This window comes from Cariama cristata, unplaced genomic scaffold (assembly GCF_000690535.1).
Source record: "Cariama cristata isolate BGI_N322 unplaced genomic scaffold, ASM69053v1 scaffold15325, whole genome shotgun sequence".
In the NCBI taxonomy this organism is placed as follows: Eukaryota; Metazoa; Chordata; class Aves; order Cariamiformes; family Cariamidae; genus Cariama; species Cariama cristata.
This window is the reverse complement of record NW_009615912.1, coordinates 8,039-19,054: the sequence shown is the minus strand read 5'-3', so window position 1 is coordinate 19,054 and position 11,016 is coordinate 8,039. Positions and strand designations below refer to the sequence as shown.

At 54.9% G+C, this 11,016-nt stretch overlaps 1 protein-coding gene across 1 annotated transcript in view; it reads left to right on the top strand.

Annotated features, from left to right (window-relative positions):
• RAB11FIP5 (RAB11 family interacting protein 5 (class I)) overlaps nt 1-10,769 on the top strand; it is a gene marked incomplete at its 5' end in the record, with an annotated part of 22,830 nt that extends 12,061 nt beyond the window's left edge. The window contains 2 exons of the mRNA XM_009699987.1: nt 9,246-9,435; nt 10,560-10,769. Coding sequence (XP_009698289.1) covers nt 9,246-9,435; nt 10,560-10,769 — 400 coding nt within the window. The remainder of the gene's footprint in view (nt 1-9,245; nt 9,436-10,559) is intronic.
• Nucleotides 10,770-11,016: the final 247 nt, after the last annotated feature.

The following is an 11,016-nucleotide window of genomic DNA, read 5'->3' as shown; positions in this document are numbered from 1 at the left end:
GCAGAGTCAAGAGCGGAGCCAGGGCCGCATCCTGGCCACGTGCTCCCTCCTGCTCGGCTCTTGTTCCTTGGCCGCCCACAGCCACGCTATCCTCCCTCCTGTGCGAGAGGGAGCACCGCGTCCGCTCTCATCCTGATATATTGCCGAACAAGTAACGAGGCACTGGGGTAAACTGGGAAAGACTCGCTCCTGCGCGCTCTTACTGGCTCAAGTAACGCTGATCCAAGAGCCCAGCCCGGCTCCTCGTGTGCAGCCTGCCCTTGGTACGCACCAGCCTCGGCACCAAAAAAAATGAGCCGAGTCCTTGGGCTGCAGGAGGTGGGAAAAAAACCTCTGGGGCTCCTGGGTCTTAGGGCTTGCTAAGGCAGAAAGGGGAAATGTGGAGGACTGTTCTAGAAGAAGGGCTGCCCTTTCCTTTTTGTCGTGCATGCCCTTTCCACGCCTTGACTCCATAATCATTGCTCTGCCTAACAAAAGAGACGAGTATGTATTTGATCATTGCATTGCTTTGAACCGAAGCGTTTGTAGTGTGTGTGGTGTATGCTTACAGCACTGTCACAGCATTAACCAGGAGGACTGTTTTGTCTTCCCTCCACAGCCTGGAAGTGTCTCCTCAGGTAGAAACCAGCTCAGATGCTCCTTCTCATTTTCCTCCCTGCTCCCCTGCCCAGTTTCCTCCTGCCGCTGTAGCCCATCTCGCTAGCATGCCAAGCGCTAACCTCTCTCCTGCTCCTGGAGACAGTCAGTCCGGATGCTTGTCCCCTACCAACCCATTCCTCAACTCCCTGCAGAGCAATCCCTTCTTTGAGGACCTCCTCGCTGACCAGGTACTAAATTCTCCTTCACCTACTCACTTTTTCTCTAGTTTCCCGTCTGGGCCGCATGCTTCAACAGAGGTCGCTGGGAACTTTTATTCCTCTGAGGATTGCAGTCCCTCTGCCTCCCTAGGACATAACGACCCGGAGAGGGAGTCTCCAGCCAAAAGCGTTTGTGTCCCCGTTCCAGAAACTACTCCCCCATCACAAGGAGACCTTCCTCTTCCGGACGAGAAACCTGCTGTCCCTCCTCCCCTCTCGGAGTGGGACGAGACCTTCGATGCCTTTGCGACCAGCAGGCTCAAACCAGAACCAGAGAAGGAAAACTTCTTTGCTTCGGTGGCGGCGGAAGGCATGGCTTTCATTGATGATCCCGATGCAGCCAGCCCAACGGAAAGATTGGCTGAGCCGGCTCACGAGAAGGGGACAAAGGTATTTGAAAAGGCTGATGCACAAATTGGCAGCGAAATGCCTGCAACTCTACGGTCTTGGACAAATTTCTCTAGTTTAGATGTGGGAGCAAACTTGGTGAGCACAACCCAAGAAGCGACTGTGATAGAGGATGTGCTGAGCCCTGTGTCTGCGGGGTCGATGGGAAGAAGAAGGAAAAGCAGCACGCCTACAGTTTGGACAGCCGCGTTTACATCGGGAAACCCAGGGGAAAAAGTGGCTTCGACATCGTTAACTGCTGAAAATAGTGCTAGGGAGGAGGGGGACAGTAATGAGGAGGAACCCTCTAGTGCAGGGACAAACGGATGGATGACCATAGCCACCGAAACTGCTCCTGACCTGTCAGAGAGCACCCAAAGCGTGGCTGGGCAGGAGTGCGTGGGTCAGGAGAGTGGATTCAGCCCGCGGCCAGCCTTCCTCAGCGAAGGCACCTTCGAAGTGAAAAGTGGATCTCGTGCTGCTGCTTGCGTGTTGCCCAGAAGCACCTTCCCCCCCGAGCTCGCCTCCGAAACCCTGCCAGGCAGCAACGTGGTGGCCGTGCCCCCGCGGGTGCTCGCAGATGTGGCAGGACGACGGTTCCCCATGGCCCCCGAGCCAGGGACGGAGCCCCAGGGTGCTGGTAGCGAGGAGGAAGCATTCGACATACGGACCTCGGTCTACCGGCTCCAGGCTAGCATGCGGCTCGAGGCCAGCGAAAGCGGTGTAAAACTCAGCTCTGACATTCGCGAGAGGCACGTTGTCCTCTCTCCATGGACAGGTCCCCGAGAGAGGGAGGAGATGGCAGCTGGCTCGGCCGCGCCGCCCCCCCAACCCCCCAGGCGGGCGGTGGAGGGGATGGTGAGGAGGAGGATGCTGGTGACCCGCAGCCGAGGCAGCGAGGCAGCGAGGAGCGATGGGAAGACGTGGAGGGCCCGAAGGCAGACGTGGAGCTGCTGAGGAGCCGTCTGAGCAGCGAGCCCTCTGTCCCGTCGTCTCCCAGCCCGCCCACACCGGGAGTGGATGTAGCTGAAGCCGGGAGTGAGTTCCCGGTCTCTGAGGATGCCGAATCTGCCACTGCGGACTCAGCAGCTAATTTGGAGGCGAGAGCTAGCGAGCTGGCAGAAGAGGACACCTCTTTGGGGGAAGACCAGCCAGAGATGAACGAGACGGGTGCGGCTGAGCAGTTCGAGACTTGCCCATCGAAGTTCTCCCTAGATGGATTAGGCCAGTCGGGTGCTAAGGAGAGCTGGAGCCAGCCAGGTTTATCCCATCTGAAGGGGGTCACAGACGGTGCTGAGTGGGAGATGGCTTCTGAACGAGAGTCGTTCCCTGAGGAGCTCAGTGTGTCGGGACTAAACCCCCCTTCCAAGCTAGACCTGGGCCAGCCGGAAATCTTCTGGACGGCTCTGGAAGAGCAGGAGGCAGCTGGTCACCCCACAGGTCTCGGCCCAGCGGCACGACCCCAAAGGTTAGCACATAGGGAGAGCCCACCGCAGCTGGAGCCGGCATGGGGTGATGGTGAGGGGCAGCACGGGCCGGTGGCCAGCCCCGCCGGGCAAGCAGAAGGCCAACCTGTGTGCCCCCGAGCCAGGGGCCAGCCCTCCCCGGGAGGCAGAGCAGGGCAGACCCCCCGCCAGCGAGCCTGAGGGGCCGTGGCGCCGATGCTCGGCAGACAGCAGGATAGACTTCAAGAAGGCTGATTTCTGGAAGCCAGATAGGGCAGAGGAGAGGTGCGAGCGGGACGCTTCAGCCCCGAGAAATCCCTTTGCTCTGGCACTCGTCCCAAATGCCCCAAGCAATCCCTTTGTGGAGAAGCCAGCAGACCCCCTCCCTGTTCAAGCTGTGCTGCCCGAAAGGCTTGGTCAGGGAGGCTTCAGCTTCACCAGCCTCCAAGAGCAAGCCCTTGGGCAAGGCTTCCAGCCCACTAACCTTCCCGAAGACCCGCTAGGCAAGCCTCCATCCCTGCATGACAGCCAGCCCTTGGCCTTTTCCACCCCTTTCCTTGTGGCTGCAACTAACCCTAAACAGTTTGATTTCCCTTCCCCTGTTGCGTGCCCCGCGAGCAGCGGGGTCCCTGCCGCGACCAGCCGCGCAGCCGCCCAGCCCTGCCCTTTGCCGCAGTCCGGTGACACACAAGCTTCAGCGCTCGTGGTTTTGCCCAGGGAGACACAGCCAGCTGAGAAGCCCTTTTTCCAGCAGATGACCAGGTGAGCACTCCGGGGAAGGCGAAGGGTGTGTATTTGGTAGAGGTGAACCCTGTCTCCCTTCTGCTCTTATCGAGGGGCCGATAAGTGGACCCCGGCTCAGTGTCAGCACTTCACGGTTGCTCTGACTCCAAGGAGGCCACTCCACGTGTTGCTGCAGGTCCTCTTCCCTCACCCTCCTGTGGTCCCAGAGAGTCCAGCCTGAACAGCTTGAAGCCTTGGCTCTCTTGGATCATGGTGGGGAATGGCCACTGGTGTCCCGTGTTTGCCCTAGACTAGAGCAAACGGTTTGATGCGTCCGAGACCTGCCCCAGCTGAAAATTCAGCCACAGCACAACTGCATCCGCATTTCACTCAGTGCTAATTTTGGCTCCATCATCTTCCCTGTGCTTGCAAAATAGGTGCCTTTTCCATGTCTGCCAGGAAAGTTTCCAGCCATTAATGCTCTCATGAGTTTCTTCATGGCATGTGCATAGCTACTGCCCCTTCCCTTTTCATTAATTCAGCCTTGGTTTCTTTCCTTTTAAAATGACCATCAGGTACTAAAAACCTTCTTCTCTCCATAGCCAAAAAAAAATAATTCACCAGGGCAGTGGCAAAATGCCGTTCTCCCCTCCGTCCTGCCGAGATGCCTGTTGGTTATGAAGCAAATGGGACTTAGCCTTGAGGGTAACGGGAGTGGGAAAGGGGGGTACCGTGGAGGTACAGTGCCTGAGAGGAAAGAAGGGGCTGTTTCTCCTCCCAGGTCAGTCTTGGGCTTGTAGAAATGCCGTGAAGCAGAGAAAGATGCTGAGTTTCGGGCATGGAGTCTTGCTCTGTGTCCTTCAGTTCATCTAGTTTTCCTGGTACACCTTCCCCTGGTCTGCCCCGGCAAGAGAGGATTGTGGTGGGCTTTGTCCGCCCAGAGGATCAAGGATCAAGCTGTTATGATTTACGTGGGGACCTGGGTCTTCTAGCAGTGATTTATTTGATCAGCCTCACTTCTGCCACAGAAGGCACATGGAGCTTCATGGGGGCGCTGAAATGATAAAATCTCATCTGGCCCAAGAATAATATTGGTCACGGCCCTGGGGAGAGAGAGGGCAGGAGGATGGGGACAGCAGAACTTAGCTGAGCTCCAGTCCATCTGCGTGGGGAATCCCTCCTTGATTTGAGCATGCATCTGATGTGCAAAATGACCTCGAGAGCAAAGACCAGCAAGAAATTAGTCTGTTAACTGATTTTTTTTTTTTTTCTGTATTGAGGCCAGATCCTCAAATCATTCTTAATTGGATTATTCATCCTCCAACAAATAACCTTGTTCAAAATTTGCAGATAGCAGGTATATAGAAACTTCCTGAATTTTGGTGATGTTTATTATGTTTCATGGAAAGAGAAGTGTCCTGCAATCCCAAAAACGTGAAATTAGGCAATGAGAGAAGTGTAGTGCCAGGGCTCTCTTTGTCATTAGTATGTGCTCACAGTCATCTTCGGGCTTGGCTGTGCATCCACCCGAGGGCTGACTGGCTCGTGGGAGGAAAGTGGGCTTGGACCTAAGAGCTGGTTGTCGTATCAGTGCTGGCTTCTGTCATGACACGTGTCTGAGAAGTCCTTGAACATCTCTGCTCTGGTTTCTCTGCCTGTAAAACGTGGATGTTTTGGATACTCGCTGCTGTGATCCAAGAAGCTTTGAAGAGTTATTGAGGTCTCTGTGGAGGGCTCTGAGGATCTGCAGGTTGGGGAGGTGTGACTAGTTGTCATGGGGAGAGAGCGAGGCAGGGTGGAAAGGCCCTTTTCTGGGTCCCTGTGGTGATGCTTGCCTTTCCTAGAATCGTCTCCTGTTAGGCTGGTCAGTGGCACTTAGACAGGGAAAAGATACGGTAGAAAAAAGTGGAAGGAAAAAGGAAAGACTTCAAACTTAGAACAGGCTTAGCGCGGACAAAAGTGTCTTCCTCTTCCATCAGATAAAGGAGGAGCTGGTACCTGGTGTGGGTTATTGAGAGTTGTGGTGTGCTGGGGTTATGTGCCTTCCTCAGGAGGGATGGGAACTGGGTGTGGGGTCCCATGGCTCCTCCCAGGTGGCCAGAGTGGTTTTCCGCTGGTCATCCTGTTCCAGATGGCAAGTGAATTGGTAGACCTGTATATCTGAGTGACACCAGCACCTCCCGCTTAGTCTGGCTGGGGCACTGCCTGGTGACAGTGAGCTGGGAGGTTGTGTCCTCCTGGAACAGCTTCTTGTGTGCCAGATTTGAAGATGCAGCCGGGGAATTCAGAGGCCCGAAGAGCACGTGATGGGATTGCATTTGCAGATCCTTCCCCGCTCTCCTGCAGCAAGGGACGGCTCTCGCCACAAAACTCTTGCCACTGGGATAAGGTGGGTGCTCGGAGCATCAGTTCCAACACTCAAGTGTACGGAGTCTTCCCTTTCCGCTCGTTGGGGAAGGGCGGGATGGGAAGGTGTCTCTGGTCACATCCCCTGGTACAGGTGGGACCTAAGGGACAGCCCATGACGGTGCTCTGGGGACTCCACTGCCTTGGAGGAGCCCAGCAGTTGTGCAGCTCCTTACCCATCGATCGGGAACTCAGCTGTGTGACTATTGCGGCGTGTCATGGCACGTGGAGGTGACAGGATTGGGGACATCACAGGGGCCAAGGCGGTATTGGCATGTGCTGCTTTGTGCCTTCCTGATGTCAGGAGTGCAGCAGAATCGTCCCCTTCCGAAAACGAGGTTTCAGGTTAAATCGTGCCAGTCGTGGTGATCTGAATGCATTCCTTGTGGAGCCCTTGGAGCTCAGGGAGTGACTTGCCACATCCGCAGACAGACCTGGGAAAAGAGCTGCTGATCCCGAGTTCAGCCATCCCCTTTCCTCCCGTCGACCCTGTCTCCACGGAGGGCTGGCCCTCAGGTGCTGTTTGCTACTGCAGGCACAGCAGCTTACCCACGAGAGTCTGGTTTCCGTTGTCTTGTTCTCTGTGAGAAGCATCTTAATGGGATGATAAAGACTTCATTTCCAAGTTGCTGTTTGCTCCCCAGTTTTTCACTGTGCTTAGCGACGACCACAGGAGCATCGGTGAAAGCTGTGCTGTGACGCAGCAAGGCTTGCTCAGAGAGAGGGACCGGGGCTGTGCCACTGTCATCCTGAGGTGTTTCATCGTAGTCTTAGGTCCACTCGGAGATGCAGTACTGGATTAAGCAGGCTGTCGGTGTGAGCAATTCTACTCTCATGGTTACATTCATCGACTGGAGGATGGAAACAGGTCCAACTTCTCGGCAGATCCATCAGGACTTCAGACGTGGCTATGAGGCGTGAAGCAAGCTCCGCTCCCCTGGAAGTACCCGATGCCGACCATCCCGGGGCGGGACGGGACGCAGGAGGAGGAAAGCCTCCTGCTTTCGGATCCTCTCAGAATGACAAGCCGAGGGGGCAGAGCCCCTGCTTTGCTCAGCAGGAGCCCTGCACACAGCACCCTCTCAGAAGGAGGGAGTGAAATAATGATTTTTTTTCTTTTTTTTGTTTTTAAATACCTTTTCCAACTCTGCAGAAATTAATGTGTTCCCAATGGCAACGGGACTGAAAGCTGCCTACCACCAGACTTGCAGTGGGAAATGTCCCCCTTGCTTTCAGAATGCATCCAAGCTATCCCGCTGGTATCCCAAGGCTGGTTTTCATTCTGTAGAGTGGCCTTGGTAAGTTTGGTCCAAAAAAGGTCCCCTTCAGAGGTTTAAAATGCTTTGAGTGTTCGTGACAGCCAGGCAGTGCCCTACAGAGCTCTTGCTTAGGGGTGTCAGCCTCCTGCTTCTGCAGCCGTACTCTGGTCTTAGTCTGTGCGCTGGCTGTGGGGATGCATGAGGCGATGGGGGCATTTGGGGCTGCTTATCGTCAGGTCTGGCTGTGATGAGCAGTCCTGGTGGCTCCTCAGCCGCTCTCCTTCCCGAACACTGTGTTTTGAGGAGCGGTAGAAGCCCTATGGTGGTAGTAGAGCTGTCTTCCCCCGATCCTGCAGTGAACCCCACTCATTTTGGGCTGGGAAGGAGGCTAGCAGCAGTTCAAGCAAGCAAAGTCATTACTTCTGGTTTTTTAAAGGACTTGGGAATGAGCAATTTTTCAGGATCTGTGCATGGGCTCCAGTCCGGTTCACCCTCACCCCATTTTACATCGTAACAACCAGACGACTGCTGGACCACTTGTAATGTGGCATCATGGTGTTTGTAGCTCTGCTGGTGAAGGGTTTAGTCCACAGTGGAGAGTGCTTGAGGCTGATGTGCAGAACAGCAACTTCTCCAACCCCTGATGCTGTCAGTCGACTCCCACTTAGGTTCGTGGGATCCCTCTCCATCCTTTCAAGCTGCCCAGGAACCCTGGGCTCTGTCCACGTGCTTGGAGAGTTTTGACAAAGGGGTGTTGATCCTTCGGCTTGTTGGAGCTGCTCAGTGGCGACCGTTGCTGTCCTCTCCTAGCAAATGGATGATGGGAGGCATCATCGTGGTTGAAGAGGACTTCTAGACGTGCCCTGTCAGCACAATGGGGAGACTGTTTGGTATGTCCTGATCTCATCACCACTGACAAGATACGAGGACACCAGCCTTGAGGACTTGGGCCATCGACCTGATGCCTTGTATGATGGTTTCTTTGTCCCAGCCTCACCGGTCATCTCTGTCCTGGAGCAGGGTTGAAAGCCACCTGCTCTGCTTTCAAGATGGAAAGAAAGCACAGTCAAGTGGTTACAGCACAAGCTGGACTTGAGAGGTGTCTGTCCCAGCCCAGTGACCGTGGGTGTTACTCTCCCTCCCACAACCCCTCCTACCAACACCCTGAGCTCCCCACTTCTAAAGAGAGACTGCGCTTGCCCATCTTGTTTGAGAACTCCTGTGAGCAAGACGTCCCCCTTCCCCTGCGGTGGTGTTTGGACTCGCAGCAGTTGGGATTATCACCCTTTACAGGGTGGCTGCTGTATCTGATGAGTGCAGAGGCTTTGCAGAGCTCCCGGTTAGATTTTGTGATCTTTTCACCCCGAGGATGGTACGCAGGTCTGCCTGTTCCTTGCAGGAAGGTAGCATCAGGTCACTTCTCTTTCCATCATGCTGAAAAGCAAATGTACTTTGTTTAAGCCCAGAAACAATCTTTTGGGTGAAGAGTGAGGCAAAAATAAATGAAAATGTAATTCCCCCTTAACTGCGTGAGAAGGTGCATTCAAATACGGTCTCCTCGCCCTCCCGTTTGGTTAGTGAAGAGGGGCGAATTCTGTGGTGTCTTCCAGGCAGGTGGAGCCCAGCTCTTGGGCTGAGGCAGTGCAGGAACTGATGCCCAGCAGTGCAGGAGCAACCCCGAAGCATCAGTGCTGACCACAAACACTGATCTGGGGGCTCCTAGGCAGCAAGGTGCCCCTCTGCACAGTGGATGTAGCAGCCTCCGATTACGTTGGACCTGGGTTAAGTTCCCCCAGCTGTCCCAACACCTGGCAGGCAGGAGGTTTGACCCACAGCACTCTCAGTGTGGACTGAGCAGCATAGGCGTGGGTGTGGGGATCTGTTTTGTATCTCAGCCAAACACGTGTCCTGGGGCTCCGTATCTCATCTCTGGGTGGAAACAGTGCCGGAGAGCACTGTGGGCTGCCCTGCCCTGCAGGACGCTGGGTCTCCTCTCTCTCCTCGGAGCAGGCAAGCTTTGAGTAACACAGACACAGAGGATTTAGCTGTGTAGAGCTGACTAAATTTGATCAGTGGGTCCCATCCCCATAAAAACCATAGGGAGAGCCAGCAGCGTCACTCCCCAGCTCGGGAGAGTGTTAACTGTCCAACCTCCTTGTTCTCCTTAGTCCTCACCCAGTGAAACCCATCAGCGCTGCGGTGCAAGAGGTCTCCAGTGAGAAGAAGCAGCAGCAGAGGTCCAGCCTGACGACCGCTCTGAGCAACGGCCTGGAGAAGCTGAAGACAGTCACCACGAGCAGCGTGCAGCCCGTGGCTCCGTCCTCTCAGCCGGAGAAAACAGACTCAAAGAAGTTAAAGGTAGGAACCTACCGCTGAGGTGAGAGCTGCGTTCCCATCTGCTCCAGATGTTCTGTACTTGGTGACAGAGGTGCAGAAAACTGGTGCTGGAGGAGGTAGAATGGGGTCCTGCCACAGTGTGAGCAGAACCACGTGTGTTAACCCTGACATCCTTGGTCCAGGTTGCCCAGCCTCCTGCTGGCCTCCCTTCCTCCGTGACCTGGTCTCTGGCTCTCCTCACCCCATTGTTCTTCTCCCGTTGCTTGCTTTGGTTTGGGGTTTTTATTTTACAGTCTGTGAGCGAATGCCTGGTTATCTACAAGACAAGAAAGGTGCAGGATGTGATAGCTGTCTGATTGAAGTTTCTTTTCTCCTGGCAGAGGCAGAGGGAAAGTGCTTCTTGGAGCCTTGCTCAAATGCTGCTTGCCTGGCTGTATTTCAAATGCTAAGGCAAGGAAAATACCTACTGCCACAGGTAGTTCATGTTGTGGGTTACGAGCATTTCAACTTTTCTGGGACGAGCTCTGTCTGGGTCCTGCTCCCCTGTGCTGCTCCAGCCTGGCTGGCAGGCCCAGCTCTGCTGGGAGACCTCACACCCCCGGGCTCTCGTCCTCTGGGAGCTCCTGAAGAGCTTTTCAGCTCTTAGTTCTCTTCCTCTGCCTTCATCCAGGCCTGCTGCTGGAGGACTGGGGAAGGGGGAAGCCCCGGAAAGGAGAAGTAGGTAATGGCAGGCCTCATTATGCCAGGCTAATGGGCTCCGCTGTGCCCATCCCCTTAGCTTTTAACTGTTGGAGGAGAGAGGTTTGACAGAGTCTTTGGGGAAACCCTGTTAAGCGATCCACTCAGCTGGTAGAAGTGCTCCGTGGTCATCTCTAGCCATATGGAGGATGCTGCATTGGCCTGGATGTCTGGGCGGTTGTTCTGTCTCCAGTATTTTTGGAGGACGGTGTGGCACGTGGGAAAGCTGCTTTGTAAAGGCAGGATGTGATAGCTGCACAAGGTCTTGGGCTCATCAGGTCAGATCTGGAAAGAAGACAGATGTCAAAAAAACTATGGCTTTGGTTGTTGCTGCATCTTGCAAATGCTAAAGGGAGCAGCGGTTTTTCATTTGACTCGCTGAATGTTTCTCTTGGTTTCTACCACAGGACCCCGCCGTACTGGACCAGTCAGCCAAGTATTATCACTTGACCCACGACGAACTCATCCAGCTTCTACTGCAGAGAGAGAAAGAGCTGAGCAAGAAGGAGGAGCACATCCATGAACTGGAGAACTACATTGACCAGCTGCTGGTACGCATCATGGAACAGTCTCCCACGCTCCTCCAGATCCCGCTGGGGGAAAGCAAGACCAAGTAACCTCTCCTCAGAGACCAGCATCACTTGCCTAGAGCACTTCTCCAATAAACACGCTGCAAACATCCCTGCACTCCCCCTTCCTCTTACAAGAGGGCTCCAGTGGCTTCTGTTCGCAGAGTTTAGCAGGAAAGGTTGTCTGCTCCTTCCCAGCCCAAGCTTAGCCCAGCTCTGGCTCCAGGGAACTATAGGGTGATGGGCTGTCATCCACCCTATGGGGAGGAGCAGAGCCCTCCACATGAGGCAGATG